The sequence below is a fragment of the Rhineura floridana genome, chromosome 4 (assembly GCF_030035675.1).
Source record: "Rhineura floridana isolate rRhiFlo1 chromosome 4, rRhiFlo1.hap2, whole genome shotgun sequence".
Taxonomy (NCBI): Eukaryota; Metazoa; Chordata; class Lepidosauria; order Squamata; family Rhineuridae; genus Rhineura; species Rhineura floridana.
Genome location: NC_084483.1, coordinates 26,121,680 through 26,144,240, shown reverse-complemented (window position 1 = coordinate 26,144,240; position 22,561 = coordinate 26,121,680). Strand labels below are relative to the sequence as shown.

General features: G+C 40.8%; 1 protein-coding gene across 1 annotated transcript in view; it reads left to right on the top strand.

Moving 5' to 3' along the window:
- The window catches only part of APOB (apolipoprotein B), a 54,179-nt gene extending 31,829 nt beyond the window's left edge, over nucleotides 1–22,350 (top strand). The window contains exons 24-29 of the mRNA XM_061622690.1: nucleotides 454–593; nucleotides 1,125–1,498; nucleotides 3,067–10,554; nucleotides 11,798–11,912; nucleotides 16,012–16,195; nucleotides 19,415–22,350. Coding sequence (XP_061478674.1) covers nucleotides 454–593; nucleotides 1,125–1,498; nucleotides 3,067–10,554; nucleotides 11,798–11,912; nucleotides 16,012–16,195; nucleotides 19,415–21,178 — 10,065 coding nt within the window. The 3' untranslated portion in view covers nucleotides 21,179–22,350. The remainder of the gene's footprint in view (nucleotides 1–453; nucleotides 594–1,124; nucleotides 1,499–3,066; nucleotides 10,555–11,797; nucleotides 11,913–16,011; nucleotides 16,196–19,414) is intronic.
- The last annotated feature ends 211 nt before the right edge of the window (nucleotides 22,351–22,561 follow it).

Here is a 22,561-nt window from a genome sequence, read left to right as displayed (position 1 = left end):
TGATGTCCCTAGCAAAGACCCAGGGACATGTAACTCTGGCAGTATGGGAGCCCCAGACAGGCAGCTTTTGACTGTGCCTCCAGGATAACAGGAAATCAGGGACCATGCAATGAGGAGACCATGCTGTAGCTCTTCCCCATGCTAATGGTAACTCAATTTTTGAGATACTGGTGTGGTGAGAACTGCAATGCATGCCCCTCCCACATAGTTCAAGGGTTCTCACGTGGTCCTAGCAGTGTGTGTCCAGGGTGGGGGAGTGATGCTGACACTACAGTTCTCTCACCACCAAGGTAACACAAGAACTAAACCAAAGATGGCTGGATGTGTAGCTAGAATGTGATGGTACCATGTGCTTTAGTACCTTACCCTAGTCAGATGGTTTGGGATGACTGAATTGTTCATTTAAAGTTTTCAGATCATAATTCTCTTTGTAATTTTACTCTGATCTTGCAGGCAACCAATAACTGGTTACAGCAGGCATCAAAAGATATTCCTTATGCCCGAAATGTACAGGACAAGTTAAGTGGACTTCAGGAGCTAAATTTTCAGAGCATGGAACTTTTTGCCATTCCTGAGGAACTTTTCTTGAAAAGGTAAAACAAAAGGTGACAAATTGTATTTGATGCTGGCAGAGACCTTTTGTGGCCTTGAAGTTGGTTATCGTCACTGACTGCAAATAATTCAGCCACTGCTCTTATAGAAGATACAATGGTGCAAGCCAGTATATCACAAACAACTGCATCTTAACCATGTTTTTTTAAAAAAAGATCACAACAAAGTTCATATTTGTTGTATTTATCACTCTTGTCTGCTAAAGTGAGCACATTTTTGTATAAGGAGCACATATAAGGGGAGTACAGTGCCTTTATAGGAAAGGACCATAGTGCAGGGGTAGAGCACATGCTTTGCGTACAGAAGGTCCCAGGTTCAAGTCCTGTCTCAGGTAGCAGATTATAGAAAAGACCGTTTGCAGAAGACCACAGAGAGCCACTGCCAGGTAGGCAATACTGGGCTAGGTGAAGAAATAGTCTAACCTGGAATAGGCAGCTTCCTAAGCAAAGTGCACCATTTGTTATTTCTGTGGGCCTCATGTGATCTTAATTCTTGGTAACTTTGTATTCCAGCGATGGCCAGATCAAATACATTTGGAACAAGGAGAATACTTTCATCACCATCCCAATGCCATTTGGTGGTAGATCATCCTATGACATAAGAGTGCCTGAGACTGTAAAAACACCTTCATTGGTAATGGAATCCTTGGGAGTAAACTTGCCATCACAAGAGTACAGGCTTCCACGTCTCACCATCCCAGAGTCCTACACGCTTAGGGTGCCTTTACTGGGCACTTTTGAGATCTCTTCCAATATGTACAGCAATTACTACAACTGGTCAGGCTCCTACTCCTTGGCTAATACCACAAAGGATGCCTACAGCCTAAGAACAAACTACTTCATGAGAGCCGACTCTGTTTTGGAACTACTTTCATATAACATACAAGGTAAGAATCTGTTCCATGGGAAAATGTAAGAGCGTATTAATTAACCATGTGCTACATTTTCCTGTCATTCAGTACTTTCTCTTAGAAGTATGTCAGAAGCCCATTTCTCTGAGCATCAAAAGTTAATATGAAAAATGTAATAATTCATGTTTGCCCAAACTTTCTCTTGAGTTTGATAAATTACTGACAAGGCTCCTTGGGAATATATGATATTAGGGACACACTCAAAATTTATACTTGTGACTATTATTGCAGGGAATTATGGCAATCTGATCACATTCTCACATTACATTCATTTGCTTAATTTGTTGGATGAATCATGCAACACTATGAAAAACCCTATGTTATATTTGCACAGCAGTTTTATTTTGCAAAGATCTTTGCAGTCTTCTTTCTGTTTGCATTTTGAGCAACAGTGAGAGAAACAGGTCACTATTATTCAGTTGGGAAACTGAAGTTGAGAGATAATGGCCTGCTTAAGGCCACTTAATGGCAAGGTACGGATTTAACACTAAACCATAGCTTAGTACTACATATGTGAGTCTCAGTCTTGTCTGCTTCCCTCATCCTCTGCCTAGCTGCAAGGGGGAGATGGGAATCTTTTGCTTCCATTTTCACCTGTGATTTGTTGTTATGTACAGGATCGCATACCACAGTCTGAACCTGATTTATTTTCCGAAACCATACTTGTCCGGATTTGCATACAACACAAACTGTGATTGAAAACAGAAGCAAAAGCCTTCTGTCTCTTTTGGCCATTCCAGAGGTGGGGAAGGGGAAGCATGAGCCTAACGAGCATTCACTTAAAGCTAAAATATGGCTTAGCGTTATGTCCAAACGCAGCCAATAAGAGAGGGGCAAGTTGAATCCAGGTATCCACGATTCAAGTCCAGCTTATTATACAGCACTGCCCCAGCTGTATGTTGCTATAGCTTTCTTTCTTCTTATGTTAAAATATTTTTTATGAAAACACAAAAGAAACTCCACATAACAGGCACAAGCATCTCCATTTCATGAGCATCCATGATATAAAAGCCAAGCCAAAGCTGGTCTTGTGAGGAAGTAAATTCTACAGTTACTTCCATCAGTGGTTTCTACAGTCACAACCCACTGAAGCCTTGCGTGTAAGCTGAATTACAGTCTGGTTCATAAATTGGTGAAGACCATGCATCAGCTGTGTCTTATTGGGTTTCAATGGTACTTAACACTACAATCCTGTACATGTCAACCCAGATAACCCAAGTGAGCTCCATAAGCCTTACTCCTAAGTAAGTCTGTATAGGATTGCAGACTAAAATCCAAATACTTGCTTCTAAATGTAGTCGGTTTTAAGTCCCATTCAAGTCAACCCAATACACACTTACTTGGAAGTAAGCCCTATCAAACTTGTTACTTTTAATAAGCATGCACAAGTTTAGGCTGCATATTTCTTGAATTACAAGCCCTTTGGCTTGCAGGCCCTGTGAATGAAGAAAGGTGTGGGGGATAGTCCAAAAAGTCACAATAGCCCAAGTTACTTAAGGTGGGTTTTTTAATGCTGATTTTACTTTTATCTCTTTTTCCCCCAGGTCAGGGAGAAGCCAGTTATGACAAGAACACGTTTGCCTGCAATTATGAAAGTTTGCTGCAACACAAACTCCTCAATTCAAATTTTAAATTCAGCAAAGCAAACAAGTTTGGATTTGGACTCAGTCCCACGGCCAGAAATACCCTAACCCTTGAGACTTCCAGCCCGCTGGGTGCTCGGTTTTCCTTATTGGCCAACGAAGATTCCAAAATCAGCAATAATATGTTTGTTGAAAATGTAAACATAGAAGGGCAACTGAATGTCGCTTCAGCCTTTGCTAAAACCACATACACGCTGTCAAGTACCACTGATGTGAACACTCTTGCATTGGCAGGGGAATCAAATCTGAAGTTTGACTCCTCCTTTCTTCAGGCTACTAACCAGATGACTGTCAGGCTTACTGAAGTTGCATGGACAATCGCATCCATCTCGAATGTACAGAATGGTTTTCTGACTAACACTGCTTCCTTGAAGTATGAAAACAACCAGCTGAAGTTGTCATCTGAGACAGCTGGAAACCACAGAAACTTTGCTGCTCTCAACAAGTTTGACTTAGCTCTAGACAAAAAGGGGGCTACACTTCGCTCTGAGTACCAGGCCAGTTACATAGCAAACCAATGTTATGCCCTGATTTCGGGCTCTGTTAATAACCAAGGTGTTGAACTGATTAGCCATGTGTCTGCAAAAGGTGAAAGGCTCACAGCAGAACATAAGTCCACATTAGGTGTTAACCAGGTTGGCCTGGCCAGCACTGCAACAACAACACTGCAGTTTAGCCCACTGAAACTGGAGAACAAAATGAATGCCCAAATTGGCACCACAGGGGCATCCATGAAGATAAATATGAATGGACACTATGGGAAGCACAATGTAAACTTTGACTGGGATGGAAAAGTGGGTGTCACAGAAATAGGACTTACAACTGTGTATCAAGGCAGCATTTTGGATGTGGACAGCAAGAACACCTTTCTCTTCAGAGTGAATAAAGGAGGACTAAAGTTTTCAAACAGCTTGATAGGGTCGTACAAAGAAATGAATCTTGAAAATACTAATGAACTGAACATTGTGGGCTTGTCCTTGACTTACGCTTCCAATTTAGACCACACCATCAGTCGGGGCAAATTCCACAAGCACCGTCTGGACTTCCAGCTGCAACCCTATTCTCTCACAGCCAATGTGAACAATGGCTTAAAATATGGCAGTACTGATCTAAACAACCAAGCCCGGTTGCAACTTGAGCCTCTGAAGGTTAATCTGGATGGCACTGTGAAAGGTGCTTATAGTGGCAATGAAGTGAAGCATGCCTACACCTTCACCTATGCAGATCTGGTGGCACATTTTAAGACAGACACAGTAGCAAGCATTCAAGGGGCAGCTCTCACCCACAGAGTTAATTTGGATATTGCTGGACTCTCTTCTTCAGTCACTGTCAATACAAACTGTGACTCAAAATTCCTAACCTTTTCTAATGTAATACGATCTGTTGCGGCTCCATTTACTGTCACCGTTGACATGCATACTAATGGTGATGGAAAACTGTTGGTCTTGGGAGAGCAGTCAGGGCGGCTGTACAGCAAATTCCTACTAAAAGTAGAACCTCTTGCTTTCGCTCTTTCTCATGATTACCAGGGAACCACTGGCCATACCCTAAGTGCTGGAACAAGATACAATACATTACTTGAGAACAAGGTCAATGTCCTTTTTACTCCATCTGAACAAAGAAGTACATGGAAAATGAAGAGCCAACTGAACAACAATGTATACACCCAAGATCTTAATGCTTTTAATGATGCCGAAAGAATTGGAGTAGAGCTGCGTGGAAATACTTTAGCAGATCTTTCTGTACTGGACTTCCCTATAAGAATACCATTTACAAATACTGAGAGAGTCAATTTAATTGACACATTAGATCTAAGGGAAAGTATAGCTCAGCCTCAAGAGTTTGGTCTCTCTCTTTCTGTAAAGTATGACAAGAATGCAAATGTGCATGTCATCAATCTGCCCTTCTTGGAAAACCTACCAGCTTATTATGAGCAAATTCGGCAGTCCATCTTAGCTGCACTGAAGTCTATTCAGAAGAACCTAAAGAGTGTAAATATAGACCAGTTTGTGAGAAAATACAGCGCAGCATTAGATAAGCTCCCCCAGCAGGTCCATGACTATATGAATTCTTTCAATCTGGAAAGCAAAGTGAGCAACCTGAAGGAGAAACTGAATGCATTTACAAAGGATTATAGCATAACACTGGATGACCTTCAACGTGCTTTGGAAAATGCCAGAACTAATCTTCAAGAAGCTTTGTCTAAACTTCAAATATTCCTGGTAAAAGCTGAGAACTATATCGGAGAGAACTATGACTTGAGAGCAGCTATTGTGCAACTTATTGAACAAATTGTTGAAAAAATGAAAGTTATAGATAGGCAATATGAAATCAGTGCAAAAATGATTGACACTATTCAGCAACTGCAATCTGTTATCTCTAAGTATGACATTAACCAGATAGGAAGCAATGCTGCTGCTTGGGTTCAAAATATGGATGATGAGTACAAAATCAAAGCTCACGTGCAAGAAAAACTAGATCAACTGAAGAGCCAGATCCAGAATATAGATGCTCGCCGTATTGCAGAGAGTTTGAAGCAGCAGGTGGAGACAATTGACATTAGAACACTTACAGAAAAACTGAAAGTGTCCTTTCCAATTGAAAAAATCAATCAAATTCTTGAACAAATTAAAACTATCCTTCTAAATTACATGGAGGAGTATGAAGTTTCTGAGAAGATCAATGTGTTTCGGGCCAAAATGCAGGAACTTATTGTAAACTATAAAATCGATCAGCAGGTCAAAGTTCTAATGGACAAAATAGTTGAGTTGTATAACCAACAGAAAATCAGAGAAACAGTCCAGAGATTAACTCTCTCACTAAGAAAAATTGACATAAAATCATTTTTCAATCAATTACTGAAATTCATTGATGATACTGTTAGGCAGCTCCAAACAATCGATTACAAAAATCTAGTGGATGAAGTCAACAACTTGCTTGATGCTGCTATCAAGAAGCTGAGAACCTTTGATTACAATAAGTTTGTAGATGAAACAAACAATAAAATCCGGGAAACAGTACAAAAGATCAATGATGAAATTAGAGCCTTAGAGCTACCGCAAAAAGTGGAAGCTGCAAAACAATACATCAGAGAAGTTGCTGCTGTGGTTTCTCAGTACATACAGAAATTAAAAAACACTAGACTTGCCACAATAGTTGACTGGCTCAACGATCTCCTAAGCTCTACAGCATTAAGTGAACTGAAAAGTAAGGTAAGTGATTACCTGGAAGATGCACGTGATAGAATTTACCGAATGGACATCCCAGTGGAATGCCAGAGATACCTTGAGAAGGCGAGCCAATTGTACAGCACCATAATCACCTACCTAGTTGATCAGTGGAACACTGCCTCAAAGAAGATTACTGTTTTAGCTGAACAATATAATGTAAAAAATATGGCTCACAGTTTCAACCACTTTGTTGAAACTGGTTTTAAAGTTCCTGAAATCCGAACAGGCATAATCAACATACCTGCTTTTGAAGTCAGTCTACGGGCCCTACAGCAAGCCACATTTCAAACTCCAGACTTCACTATTCCATTAACTGACCTGCATATCCCTTCTTTTCAGGTAAACCTCAAAAAATTACAAGAAATCAGAATTCCAGTCAGATTTACTACTCCTGAGTTTACCATTATAAATACCTTTAAGGTTCCATCCTATACAATTGATCTGAATGAAATCAAACTGAAGATTGTGAAGACAATAGATCAAATCATGTCAAGTGACTTTCAGCTGCCAGCAGCTGATGTATATTTCCAAGAGTTAAAGATGAACGATATGTATTTTTCTGACTTTTCTTTCCCAGAAATTAATTTGCCTCAGCTACAGATACCTGATTTACTGATCCCTAAGCTAAATTTGAATGAATTCCAGTTCTCAGATATCCAGATACCAGAATTCCAGCTGCCACGTATTCCACACTCTCTGACTGTCCCTACGTTTGGAAAACTGTCCGGTGCTTTTGAAGTCGCCTCTCCCTTCTTCACGTTGACTACTAATGGTGCTTTTCAGAATGTAACAGCTTTTCCCCACAGCCCAGAATTTGTGGGCTCTGTTTTAGCTGTAGCAACATCCAAAATCAACTGCCTTGCTTTCAAACTGACTGCAGGTACACACCTCTTGGCTCCCAAGATGCAGCAGTTAATCCTAAGAGACAGCCTGCAGTTGTCCCATGCATACCTTGAAGCTACTCACACAGGTGAAATAACATTTTTGGGGACTTCTGTTCAGGGGAATGCTGAAACTGCAGCAAAATTCCACACTGAGCGTAATGCTATAGAACTGCACAACAAGTTAACAGGCAACCTACAGAAGATGGTTTCCGTGGAGAGCAAGACAATGTACACACACAGGCTAAATATTCCAAATGCCTATTTCACCAGCCAAGCAGAATTAAGCAATGAAATACAAACAGTGTTGGAAGCAGGACGCATATCAGTTACTTCTGTTGGTAAAGGAAATTGGAAATGGGCTGCTCTTGACTACTCTGATGAAGGAAACCATGAATCAAGTGTCACTTTCAGTGTAGGGGTACCTGTAGCTGTATTTGTAGTACAAAACAAGATAAATGATAAGTACTTGAAAGTCAACCAAAGACTGGAATATGAATATAATTTACCAAGTTCTGCAAGACTTCAGGTTGAGTCTACAGTAGAGTCTCCACAACTGGGACGTAGTGTCTTAAATGTACAAGGCACAGGGAATCTTGCAGAGCTGAAAACAGAACTAAGGGGCACACACAATGCTAGGCTAAATGGACGCATATCTGGGACTCTAAATAATGATGTGGCCTTCTTGGTGCAGCCCTTTGAAATTAGCACATCAACAAATAATAACATGAATGTAAAAGTTAGCTTTCCAATGAAAATAGTTGGCAAAATTGAGTTCCTGAATAACTATGGCCTGGCCCTGAGTCCTTCCACTCAACAAGTCAGCTGGGTAACCGAGGGCAGATTTAATCAATACAGATATGCCCATAACATGTCTGCTGGTAACAATGAAGATAGCATTGAAGCTTCTGTGTCCATGAATGGTGATGCTAACTTGGAATTCCTAAACATTCCTCTCTCAATTCCTGAACAATCTGTCCCTTACATTGGCATCAAGACACCCCACGTGCAAGAATACTCTCTGTGGGAGGAAACAGGACTGAAGAATTTACTGAAGACTACAAAGCAGTCATTTGATTTAACATTAAAAGCTCAGTACAACAAGAACAAAGAGATGCACTCTTTTCAAATTCCTTTAGATGGAGTGCATAGAGTGCTCAATCAATACATTGCAATCTTCAACAGGCACTTTGAGAGAGGCAGAGACAACACCTTAGCTTTCCTTACAGAGTCATATAACCAAGCCAAGACCAAGTTTGACAAATACAAAGTAGATACTTCAGTTAACAAAGTCCCACAAACATTCAAGATTCCAGGGTACACCATCCCAGTGGTCAACATTGAGGTATCTCCCTTTACAGCTGAGCTCCCAGCTTTTGGCTATGTGATCCCAAAAGAAATGAGCACCCCAAGTTTCATTGTCCCATTTGTCGGGTTTTCAGTGCCATCGTATACATTAGTCCTTCCATCATTGGAGTTACCAGTCCTTCATGTTCCTCAAGGTCTGCAGACACTCAAACTTCCCAGCTATCGAGCACACACCCCATTAAACAGAATCTACATTCCAGCCTTGGGAAATATTACCTATGAGTTTTCATTTAAATCTAGTGTGATTACCCTGAACACAAATGCTGGGTTTTTTAACCAATCTGATATCATAGCTCGTTTGAGTTCATCCTCCACTTCTGTGATTGATGCCCTGCAATATAAATTGGATGGAACAACCAGTCTCACAAGGAAGAGGGGACTGAAGCTAGCAACTGCATTATCCCTGAACAACAAATTTATAGAGGGAAACCATGATAGCACTATCAGTCTCACAAAGAGAAACGTAGAAGCTTCAGTGATAACCACAGCAAAAATCAATATACCTGGCTTAAAAGTGAATTTTGGTCAGAATCTTAAGGGAAACGCTAAATCAAAGCCAATGATTTCTTCAGCTATTAATCTAAACTATGTTTTGGATACTCGTGGTGCCACTGCTCAAGGAGAAGTTGTCCACAAGGCCACCCTAGAAAGCATTATATCTTACATATCTGTAGATACTTCAACTAGTGGTTTTATCAATGGAGTGTTTCTCAAGAGAAACCCATTTTCTGGGAAGTTAGTCCATGAAGCAAATGCCTACCTAAATGCTAAAGGTGCTCGCTCCTCAGTCAAATTTGAGACTAGTTCTCACATGGATGAAATTTGGAACTTTGATACAAAAGAAAATGTTGCTATTGAAGCATCTACTCGTCGTATTTATGCAGTATGGGATCACAATGGAGAAAATAATCTGAAATATTATCAAACTGTCATTACTAAGGGAAATCAGAACTGCAGAATAACTTTGGAACTAGCACCTGGAAGTATGTCAGCAGCTCTTCAGATACAAGCTGCTCAACCAAGTAATTTCTTTGGTGAGACTTCAGTTAATCAAGACTTTTCCATTGCCATCAGTAGTGGAAATCAGAAGATTGGCTGGAAGTTTGAAGGCCAAGCCCTCTCTCTGTTCCTTGGACATGATTTGCTATTATCAAATGACAATACAGAAGCTCGTTTTGACGTGTCAGGGTCTTTGGGAGGGCATGCGGATTTCCTCAGACTTCTTGTGCTGCCTGTTTATGACAGGAGCTTATGGCACATCTTGAAATTAGATGTCACTACAAGAGCTGAAGAGAGGCAATACCTAAATGCATCAACATCCATATTATACACAAAAAATGAGGATGGGTACTTTATCCCCATAAATGTGAAGCGACTAACAGATGGATTTACATTCACAATTCCTGAAATTGACCTGAATAATATCAAAATTCCTGAAAAACTGACTAGTATGCCATTTGATATTGGATTGCCGTCACTGCCAAAAATACAGTTTCCCCAGTTTGATGTAGTAACCAGCTACATTAACTTGGAAGAATACAAAATGCCCTACCTTGAGTTGACTATACCCGAGTATCTAGTAACTGTATCTGAATATACCCTTCCAAAGACCCTTTCTCTTGGCAACATGATGGTGGATCTCAACGCCGCAGTCAAGAAGATAGCTGACTTTGACCTGCCTCCAATTACGATTCCTGAACAGCAGATTGAAATCCCAGCCTTTAAAATCGCTTTGCCTGCTGGAATTTACTTCCCCAAATTCGGAGCTTTGGCTACGTCTTTCAAGGTTGCTTCCCCATTGTACAGTGTCACCTGGAAATCAGATTTCAAGAACGATAAAGACTCTTTCAAACATTCCGTTGACTTTACTGCAAATTCACCACTACAGTTCCTGGAGTATGATCTAGATGGTAAGATTTAATATGTGTGTGTGTGTGTGTGTGTGTGTGTTTCAGTTTTGGGTGGCTTGGATCCTGAGGGAAATTCGTGGAAGAAAAGCATCCCATACACTGCAGCTACCTGCACTCCCTCAAAAATCCCTCACTGTGAATGGAAGGTGCCTTCGTTCAATTTTATGATTTCCCCCTTCCAGCACCCCTCACACCCATCCCACACTGTTCAGGAGGGCCCCCAGCCCTCTGGTGAGGCATTTCAGGGAATGCAGGTAGCTGTAGCAGTCAGGGCACTTTCCCTCCATAAACTTCCTTTCACTCACTTATCTCTGGATCAAAAGCAATGTACTTCAGTCAAATGGAACACACTGTTAGCAACCCAATGAAATAACAGAGCCATATAGTGTAAGGAAAAGAAAAGAGTGGGTGGGAAATCTGAAATAAGGCAGATTCTCTTGTATATTCTTTCTGAATGGAAAGAGGTTTTTTTTTTAAAAAAAAAACTTCTTTCATCTGGTTGATAATAATAGGATTCAGACTGCATTTTTCAACGAGTTTCAGCTGTATTATCTCAGTAATCCAGCAGTCTCATTGCTGAAGGAGGTGGGAGGGATTAAAGATGAAAGATAGGTCAACTGGGTAGTTTATGGCTGGAGGATGTTTTGAACATAAGACTTGTAGTTTACGGCTTGGTTTACAGTAATGTAGTGGCAAATTCAGAAGTACAGGGCCCCTTTATGATAGCCATTCCACACACCCTCACATCCACACTCCCTTTTCCATTTTTCCTCGTTTTCCTTGCTCTCCCTGTTGTCTCACAAGTCCACACTCCACTACAACAGACATCCCTAGAAAGCAATCAGCATAAAAGGGGAGACAGTGTGTTAGCTATGGGGAAGAGTCCTCCCAGTGGCTGGCTCACCTCTTTTCACTCTGATTGTGTCCAATCAGCACAAAAGGACAAGGACTCTTCTCAGTGGCTAACATGGTTCCTTTTCATGCTGATTAGCTCATACATAGGGATCTAGCTGGGACCCTGCTCCCAAGTAGCAGGTCTATGATTCCCTGTGACCCCACATGACTTGGCCTCTACACTACACTAGCTCTCTACAATAGTTGGCAAAAACTGCTCTATTCAGTGCACAGATGATTTAATGCAAAAGTGAGGTCTTGAGTATATGATGTCTCAGACATAGGCTCTCAATCTAGGATATATTTCCTTCACATCTAATTCCACCTGTATGAAACTTTTCTTTCATAGGTGTGTCCACCTACACATATGAAGGTCACAGCTTAACAGTAAAAACTCAAGGCAGCTTTGCACATCGCGACCTGAGTGCAGAATATAAAGATGTTTTCACTGCACAAGGATATGGGTAAGGATTTCTTTTGGTCAACACATCAGTCAGTGAAACAACGAGCTGTATGGCATATATGGGGAATCCAAATTCAACCAGCTATGCCCATGGTAAAATGTGTACTCAGTGTTGCCCTTTCACCTAGTGTGTTCCGAGGAGCAGCCCTCCCCCCCCCAAAAAAAGAGAGGGAAAACACTCTGAGGAAACATGTCTGAAGGTGCCATCTACTCCCATATGTGCCTCACTGTATTTTGAGAATTTGAAAATGAGGGGTGGGTGATATCATACTCAAGAGTTGCTCCCTTGAAATCAGTAAGTTTAAGTATGACTAACATTGGAAACTAGAGTAATACCTCAGTTAATGAAGTACATGCATTCCTGGATATTACTTCTTTAACAGAAACTTTGGTACTAGAGGTAGGAATAACATGGAAAGAATAGGGAGCAGTTCCTGCACCACAAAAAAGAAGAGCAGTTCAATGTATTTCAGCAAATTTTTAATTCAAAACTAACAGTACGCATGTCTGAAATGAAACAACCAGGTCAGGTAAGCCTTGCATACAGACCACTTGAGGGCTTCTTCCAAAATGCATCCAGGTATAGGATTTCTTTTACCTTGTAGCATCTTGTTATAGCAATCTAAAGCTTTGAGCACAGTTTTCCTCTCTGTACGCTAAAGCATGCAGGCAAGGGGCAGCCACCACCACCCTGTGCTTGGTAGCTCTCTCTCTTTCTCTGCCATCCTCCCCTACACTCGAGCAGACACGTCTGCAGCAAACAGTGCTTCCAGGGCACCCAAAGCACTGTTTACTGCGGAGGCACCTGCACCACCTGGCAAGGAGCGCCATTCAAGCCACGCATGAGAGAGCTGCCTGCAGCACCCACAATCCAGTAGACAAGGAGCCACATTCTGTCTATGTCAGAGTGTGTGCCCCCCCCCACATCCCCTGCACTCCAAAAAGACTTCTTTCCTGGAGGATTTGTTAACTGAGTATTACTGTACCCAAGGACTTTTTGTGGATTCCATTACCATCCATTAGTGTGTTCTGAAGTGATTCACTGGGTGGGGCAGGGTGGGGTTGCTATATGGTAAGTTCCTGGCAAGTGGGGCACCATTGTTTAGTGGGAAGGAGAGCAGCAAGGTGACGAGGATGCCGCAAACGCACCAGTGGAGCCAGTCTAGAGCTGCTGCTGATGCATTTGCACTGGGCCAACCTCCCTTGCACCTCACCCCTCTCCTTTCCAGTGAAACAACAGTGACCCACCTGCTAGTTTGGAGGCTTTGCCCCACCTAGTGAGCCACTTCTGACTGTATCATAATAGAACCAAGTACCAGTGTGGTGTAGTGGTTAAGGTGTTGGACTACAACCTGGGAGACCAGGGTTCGAATCCCCACATAGCCATGAAGCTCACTGGGTGACCTCGGGCCAGTCACTGCCTCTCAGCCTCATGAAAACCCTATTCATAGGGTCGCCATAAGTCGGAATCGACTTGAAGGCAGTACATTTACATTTACACCAGATCCATTCATGGTGCCCTGAGTGGTGTCTTTCCACTAGAAAGTGGGGTATAAAATGTTCAAATAATAAATGAATCCTTTTTAGACAGCCCATCAAAACCTTTTTCTTTATTTCTGACAGGCTTTCAGGTTTTGGGTGTGGCTGTTTTAAATACTGCATCCTGTCATACGTTATAGGAAATAATGTTTAAAACAGAATAACTGCATATTATATGTAAACTGCTCTGAATTTTACTATTTTATAATGTGACCTGGTTTACCTATGCTGTGAGCCTCTTTGGAGACTTCATTCAAAAAATGGACTATAAAATCTGTTGAAAAGTGAAATAAATTTATAAAATGCTCCTGTGCTGTAAGTCTGAGTTGACTCAGAGATAACACAATCCTTGCTGCAGCAAGAGAGTGCTGGGAGGAAAAATACATGCACCCAAACATACATAGATAAATTTAATGATTAATTATCTTAAATTAAGCACAGAGGATTAAATCCAGACTTAGCCATGCTTAGGATAGACCCAGTTAAATCTCCAGTATGGGGTTCTGCAGGGGTCAGTTCTGTCCCCCATGCTGTTCAACATCTACATGAAACCGTTGGGTGCGGTCATCCGGAGCTTTGGAGTGCATTGCCATCAGTACACTGATGACACGCAGCTCTATTTCTCCTTTTCATCTTCTTCAGATGAGGCTGTCAATGTGCTGAACCGGTGCCTGGCTGCGACAATGGACTGGATGAGGGCTAATAAACTGAGGTTCAATCCAGACAAGACTGAGATGCTGCTAGTGGGTGGTTCTTCTGACCAGATGGTGGATGTCCAACCTGTGCTGCATGGGGTTGCACTCCCCCTGAAGGAGCAGGTTCATAGCTTGTGGGTTCTTTTAGAACCATCTCTGTCACTTGAGGCTCAGGTAGCCTCGGTGGCACGGAGTGCCTTCGACCAAGTTCGGTTGGTGGCCCAGCTACGCCCCTATCTGGACAGGGATAACCTGGCTTCAGTTGTCCATGCTCTGGTAACCTCCAGGTTAGATTACTGCATTGTGCTCTATGTGGGGCTGCTTTGAAGATGGTTCGGAAACTGCAGCTTGTGCAAAATGCAGCGGCCAGGTTGGTTACAGGAACCAGATGGTTCAAACATATAAAACCGATTCTGGCCCACTTGCATTGACTGCCTGTATGTTTCCGAGCTCGATTCAAGGTGCTGGTTTTAACCTATAAAGCCTTACACGGCTTAGGACCACAATACCTGATGGAATGCCTCTCCCGACACGAACCCACCCATACACTACACTCAACATCCAAGGCCCTCCTGTGGGTGCCTACTCTGCGGGAAGCTGGGAGTCTGGCAAGAAGGGAGAGGGCCTTCTCAGTGGTGGCCCCCAAATTATGGAATGATCTGCCTGACAAGGTTCGCCTAGCGCCAACACTGGTATCTTTTCGGTGCCAGGTCAAGACTTTCCTCTTCTCCCTAGCATTTTAGCATGTGTTTTTAAATTGCTTTTTTAAAATGTGTTTTTAAATTTGTATATTTGTTTTTAATGTTTTTAATTGTTGTAAACCACCCAGAGAGCTTCAGCTATGGGGCGGTATACAAATGCAATAAATAAATAAATAAATTAGTGGAACCTAAGTTAGTCATGACTAACACAAGTTCCATTGATACCAGTGACTCTGTTATAAGCATAATTAATGGCACAATCCTATACAAGATACTCAGAAGTAAGTTCCATTGAGTTCAATGGAGCGTACTCCCAGATAAGTGTATAGAGGATTGCAGCTTAAGCCAAATCCAGGCCAGAATATTTTCTTTTTCCCCTTCTTTAATAACTCAGGGTCAACATAACTGTATATGGCTTAGTCATAATATTTGTATTTTATTGTATTTATTTCATTCATTTATGCATACATTTTTACCCTGCTCCTGAAGGAATTCCCAGAGAGGCTAACAATAATAATTTAAAAGAGTCAGATAACACTAAACACACAACAGGTTGTATCTGATGGCAGCGTTGTGCTATCAGAAATCATTTCTGCTTGTTCAAGGTGGGACACCCAATTTTTGCTGGTCTACGGAATCCACTGAAACCCCCCTGAAAAGTGCTCCTGAGATTTAAGGCACCCTCAGGAACAGTATGAGATTCAGCACAGGGGACTTCCATAGGTAGGAGGTGATTGGCAAAAATCAGGCGCATTGTCTTGCGTGAGCAGAAGCCATAACTGGATACAACCCAAAGCAGAACAGTCAGTGAATGTTGACTGTAAAACCAGCAACACAGAAACTGTTATTACAACATTTAAGAGGGATCCAAAAGGCCTTGGCACATCAAATGCCCACGCTTTTTTATTTTAGATATGATTGCATTTTTATTCTTCTTTTACCCTGCCCTGGGACTTTTTGTGAAAGATGGACCAACCAATATTTATAATAAATGCATAAATATAGTGGTAAAGTCAGTCCCAGGCAAGCCTCTCTAGGGGGTGTACTATGAAGAAAATTCATGTCAGTAAGCCTTCTGTGATAGACCATTATTTAAAAGCAGTGTGCTTTTCAATTGTAATAATTAGTCATTGATTACTTCTCTGATTGATTCTGGCTGCTTTAGAATCCTTAACCGCACAGCATCTCTGGACATCACCAGCCCAACCTTCACTGATGTTCAAGTGCGTTACCGTGGACATGGCTCAAAAGTTGCTACCTCAGTATCTTCATCTTCAGCTGGCACCCTTGGCTTTCTCATCAATCTGGATACTGACATTTTCAAGAGCAAGATTTTCTACCGAACTCTGGTAAGCTTGGCCAAAATTGGAAATGTGGTCTTCTTTAAATGATCAGGAACGTATTACTAGCACAACACCCATCTTTATGATAGGTGGGTTTCAGGGTAGCAGAAGCAGGTCAGGTATATTGTGGGGTCCCTGTTAACTGAGTCTGGCTGCCCCACATCAGGAACAGAAGGATAGGGAGAGCAGGCTGCACTATGACAAAGGGAAATCCCATTGTTCTGCTTCCCTCACTCTTACTCGGCCCTTTTCTGTTCACAGCATGATTGTGTTGGCAACTTTCAAGCAGTGCTGCTGAGCAGATGGATGGGAAGCTTAAGACATGTTCTTCTAATGCCACTTTTAACTTCTTCTTAGACGTTAGCAACCTGGTGCAAGTTTCTCCAACCTGGTGCCCTCCAGATGTTGTTGGACTCCCATCATCCCTGATCATTGGCTATGCTGGCTGGGGTTGTAATCCAAACAGCCTCTGGAGGGCACCAGGTTGGAGTAAGGCTGGCCTAATGAATACCCATGCCAAAAACATTGAAATAGTTTGCTATTCTCACATAGTCAGCCAGTCAGTAATTTATTTGAAATGCATAGCTCAATTCATTCAAAAGGCTTGGATGGATGAGAGGGAATAAATCTGAATTAAGCATTCAGATAAATATCAGATTATTAGACTAATCCCATGAGCCAGAATGTTGACACATGGTTGGGTGGTCAGGTCCCAATATTGTGGGAAATAGAACTCAAGGAGGTGTTTACTTTGCAATCATGCTGGCAGTCAAGTGGCACTGTAGCAACCATAATCACAACTGCAGACTCATCCATCTGTCTGTGTAATGTACTATGGGGAGCCTGTGGCCCTCTGAATATTGCTGGGCTCCCATCAGCCCCAGCCAGGATGGCCAATGGTTGTGGGTGATGGGAACTGTAGTACAACAACATCTGGAAGGCCACAATGTCCTCTGCTTTAAGGGGCTGCTTGCATCAGATGAGGGGAGGAAATCAGCCTTGTTAGAAGGTTAGAACATTCCAAGGTACACTACATCAACATTGCCCCACACTTCTGCTTTTTAAAATGGTTTTATTTATTTCTTTAACAAAATTTATATACTGCTGGGTTGCAAAAAAAAAAACCCTTCTAAACCATTTACATAAACATAGATGCAGAACAATCCTATCCATGTTTAGTTGAAGGAAGTCCCACTGTTTTCAGTGGAGCTTACTCACTAGAAAGTGTTTAGGACTGCAGCCTCAGTGAATTTTTTAATATCCATGAGAACAGAACCCCATGGGTCTACACCACATGCAATTTTAAAAATGCAATTTCAGTTCCTGAAGCACAGATAAAGACATCCCATTATGCTGTATATTTGATAAGGCATTGCACAGATGCTGCTCTGTCTCTCTAAACTCTAAATGAAGGATTCATTGGGAGCATGCATTTAAGAAAAAACTGCTGTTAAAAGCACAATCCTGTGTATGTTTACTAAAGAGTAAGTCCCATTGTGTTCAATGGTACTTGTTAGTATTTCAGCCTAAGGGCCAAACAATATGTGACATTAAATGGATCTTTGCATTTAACATGCAGATTTTAAAAAATACAAATAGCATCAACTTGCTGAAATAGCATTGACTTGCTTTAAAAAATCATAGGGATTGCAGCAGGTAAGATTTACATGGGAATTTCCTCCCAGTGCAAATATCACCTTCAGAGGAGGACTGTAGAAGGGGAAGAACAGAATTAAATTCCCCCTCCACACTTGCAGTGATTCTCATAATAAACAACCTCCTAGCTGATGGTAAAAAACCTACATATTAAATGCAAAGATCCATTTAATGTCTCATCTAATTTGATCATAAGGCTATCAAATTATTATACAGCCATGAGAGTTAAGTTTAGTGATGTTTCCTATAGTAAATCATTTTATTTTGCTTCTGTTTCTGTGAATATGTGTACTGCAACACTTTGCAACACTAAAAAAAACTCAAACAATTGTGGAATAATGGCACTGACTATTCTGCAGAATAGTTTCCAATGGACATGAGGAGTGTCTCAATTTGCACAAAATGAAACAGTGGGAGGTGAAATATATTCTAGCAAAATTCTAGATGTGCTCTATGTTTTTAATTAACCATGCCCACCTTTCTTTAAATGGAGTGGTTTAATCATAGCAGGTGAAAACCTGCATCTTGGGCAGGCCAAGTTTGTTTTTTCCAACAGCTAGATCATTGCTTAAGTAGCAACATATTGTAATCAGTCTGATTTTACATCAAACTGCAGTTTCAGATTCAACTGTTAATGCACCCAAAATAGAAATAGAGCATAACCTCCAGTTTGAAACAGAAAAGGCTGTCTTCACCATCATATGACATTGACCAATAAAATGGCTTTCAAATTAATAAAAATAAATTTGAACAGATTTCTAGGATGAATAATGAAAGAAATATAATTTTCTAGGTTAGATTCTCTGTAGAAATTGTAGTAACATAGGTAGGAAGCAAATTAAGAACACCAACAAACATACAAAAATGTAATTCTCTATCTTTGGAGATGGCAGGTGCTGCCACCACTCACCATATGCTCAGAGGCACATGTTACCAAATTATTCCAAGTTACACAGGAAGTGGATTGTAATGTGAAAGGCCAACCCAAATTGTTTTTGCATTTTTACAAACTTGGAGGGCAGTACAGTATCTCAGAGAGGAGGTCGGGTCTCCTGTTCCCCTGGTGCATTCACTATAGCTGCCCAGTTTTCTTGCTTTTTAAAGTTTGATAGAAATATCTGTTGGCTATAGGAAAGTTCTTAAACCGCAAGGTTTTTTGCCTATATTTGTAAGCATTAGTCCAATGGTACATGGGATTTTAAAATGTACTATATAAAATAATGAAATAGCTGCAGTGTTAACAGCACCTGGTTTTTGATGAATGATTACTGTGAAAAGGACATGCACGAACGCGCGCACACACGCACACACAGAGCCATACTCTGCCTGCATTTTTACATTACCTTTTATTTCACACATTTTAGTGTCCTTTAGATTAGGGCAAATTGTTTAATTTATTTAATAATCATATGCAATGAACAGGCACAAACCATAACCATAGATATGATCATCATTCATTTAACCAAATGCAAAATAAGAACATTTCTGTTCAAAGCCTATTGGTGGAAGGTGTGTTGCTATAGCAAAGTAGTGAGTGAGCCTTCCTAAAAATCTGTTTTATATTTGCAGTCTAAACCTCAGAAGGATATTGATGTCTTTAAAAGTGAGATATCATTCAAAAATCCTGAACTCATTCAAGTCAAAGCTACCTGGAAAGAAGATGCTGCCATTGACTTACTCCAAGGTTTGAAAGAGAAGGTGCCTAAAATAGCTGATGCTTTGTACCACTGTGTTAACAAGTACCACCATGAGCATACGGGGATGGAGATCAGTACTGCTACCTTGAAGCTCAAGGACAACCTGAAAAAGAATGCTGACACAGCTTACAGAAATACTTTAAACACTATCAATGAACTAGAACAACAGCTTCATGTGGTAACTAACCAGGCCACTGGGAAATATGAAACCACGAGGAAAAAAGTCAAAAAGCTGTTCAATGAAGCAGCAGATCAAGCCAATCAGATAGACTATGACCAAATCAGAGCCAAGTTTTTTGATGCCACAATGGATATAATAGTGGAATACCATAAAAGGGTGAAGCATCTTATTGATTCTGCCATAGAATTCTTGAAGATAACAAAATTCCAGGTGCCAGGAGTAGCTGGAAAGCACACTGGGGAAGAACTTTATGTGATGGCCACTGAAAAGTTAGCAAGCGCTGCAGAGCTCTGCATTACAAAAGTGCAGGAATATTTTGATACTTTGATTGCTTATGTCAGTGAACTAGAGGTTAAAATTCCAGCTTCCAGCCAGATCATCAAAGGTAGTAACATACTTGATGAAATTAAAGTATTTCTAACACATGTACACAAGAAAGTCAATCAATTATTTCTTCGTCTTCAAGAGATTGACTTTGCACAACATCTAAGAGACCTAAAAGAAGTCATTCAGCAAGTTTTCCAAAAGGTAGAAGAGCTGATCAGAAATTTAAAAGCCCAAAACTATGAATATATAAAAGACCAGACAAAACAGCTGTACACAAAGATCTTACAAGCACTGAATAGCTTAGCAGACAATGTAAAATACTTTGCTCCTCGTGTTGAAAACTTCTTTCAGCAGACCTTTCACACAAGTTCTATGAAGCTAGAAGAATTACTTGAAACCATGAAAGACCTGTGGAAGGAATATTTTGATCCAAATGTTGTTGGGTGGTCTGTCAAATATTATGAAGTGGAAGAGAAGGTAGTGGCTTGGGTGATGAATATTCTCAACACTGTGGTGGAGTGGCACACCAAGTGGGTCACTGGTGCTGCTCACTTGGTTGCCGGTCTGACAGAACAAGCAAAACAATTTGTGGAGAACCATGGAAAAGTCACTGAACTCTCTGAGTCTGCTCATGACAAGATCCTGTATTGGTCTGAAGTTGCTAAGAAGAGTACTGCCGAACAAAAACAACAAGTCAAGGCAAAGCTGCAGGAGGCCTATGAGCACCTTTCGGATTCGTATGACCGGCTTATCATTGAGACCAAAAAATTGATAGACCTGACAATAGAAAACTACACTGCATTCCTCCAGTACCTCCAACAGCTTCTTGATCAGTTTGAGCAAGCAACAGCTGACACCCTGAGGCCTTACATAGTTGTTCGCCAAGGAGAACTCAGGATAGACATACCAAAACCATTTGACTTGCCATCCATTTATCACATGCCCCAGTTAAGTGAGGAAGATTTGAGAAAGAAATTTGAATTAATGCGTGAACTGATTCAGCAAGGCGTTGATCAAAGCTCCAAGAAATGGGAAGAACTGCAAAGTTTCATTGATCAGCAGATTGGTGCTGGGCAACTGACCATGCAACAGATCAAGGAAAACGTACAGAGGCGCTTACAATCTTGAAAGGACAAACAGAAGGAAAGATTGGGAAAGCTTTTATCATGCCATATTTAAAACCAGCGGCAATCATTGTTTTTGGAACATCAGAGAGCTTTTCATTTGAATTTGGCATTTGTAAATGAAAGCTGAATAATCTGCGGGTTAGTTTTGCTCTACAAAAGCCAATAAATTAATTCTTTACGACATTTCAGTGTGCTTTGTTAAAACCAGTTTTCTTATAGGTCATGGCCCAGTATTTGTTAATGGAAGTATTTACAGGGGCTTCTGAAGGAACAGGGCCAGCTCCATGTTGAGCAATACATTTTGCAAACTGTATTGTCAATGGACATTCAAATCCAGATGGAATAAGAAGCGGCATATGTTGTAAAGGTCAGCCTAAGGACCCAAGTAAAGAATGTGAATTGCAAATAATTTTTGAATTAGAAAAGCAAAAGGGTTTTCTGTAAATACTGATGGCATGAAACAGGAGGAAAGTAAGCGGGAGTGGAAGTGTTGGGTTGTAAACTGCTCATCCTATACAAAACAAAAAGAAAGGGGAAAAAACATAACCAGTGGTAAAATTAATCTCTCTACAAGTAAAACAAAACACTTATTTTCTCCCCTAAATAGTTGTTTAACTAATCAAGGGTCAAGCACTATACTTGTAAAAAATAGTTTCATTTTCCTTGTCAACCAAGGTAGTATTTTCTGGACTTTGCACAAACATTGTTTTTATATTTCTGTTTTAATTGTTAAGCATTTCATTTTTGATCCAATCCAAGGTCAGCCATTGTTCCAGGCAAACTTCAGATTAATTCAAGGTTGTCACCTCCTTGTTCTGAAGCAGGCTGCTGTGCCACTGTTTTCACTCTGCCAGTGCTAGCTGGCTGGGCAAAGTTCAACAGATGCAGTATTTCAGGAGTGAGCTCTTTCTGCTGCTTAGCTTTTAAAGATGCAGGAGCCCTCTCTAGACAACTCTGTGTTTTTTTATTAGGAAGGCCTAATAAAAATGATTCACCGGATTGAAACCTTAAATTTCTGAAAGCAAGATATTTGGGCTTAATAATTTATTTGGTGCTATATTTAGCCATTAGAATGCTTTGTACATATTGGAGTTCAGACTGATGGGATTCCCTCCCTTTCCCTTCCTTTCTTGCTTCTATCAGAATAAACTCATTTTGCAATGTCAGTAGAAATGTGTGTATGTATCTTTTAATGAAACTGTTCACTCTGAGAACTCTATTTTTCTTACCTTGTTAATTTGTGAAATAGGGTTTGTTCTATTGAGATTGCTTTACATTATATTTCTCTTATTTTCTCTGACACTTTTTTAGGTGTGATACAAAGAAATTTTGCAAATACATTCAAAATTATTCAAATATGACTCCCTTCAGTGGGAAATGTTTT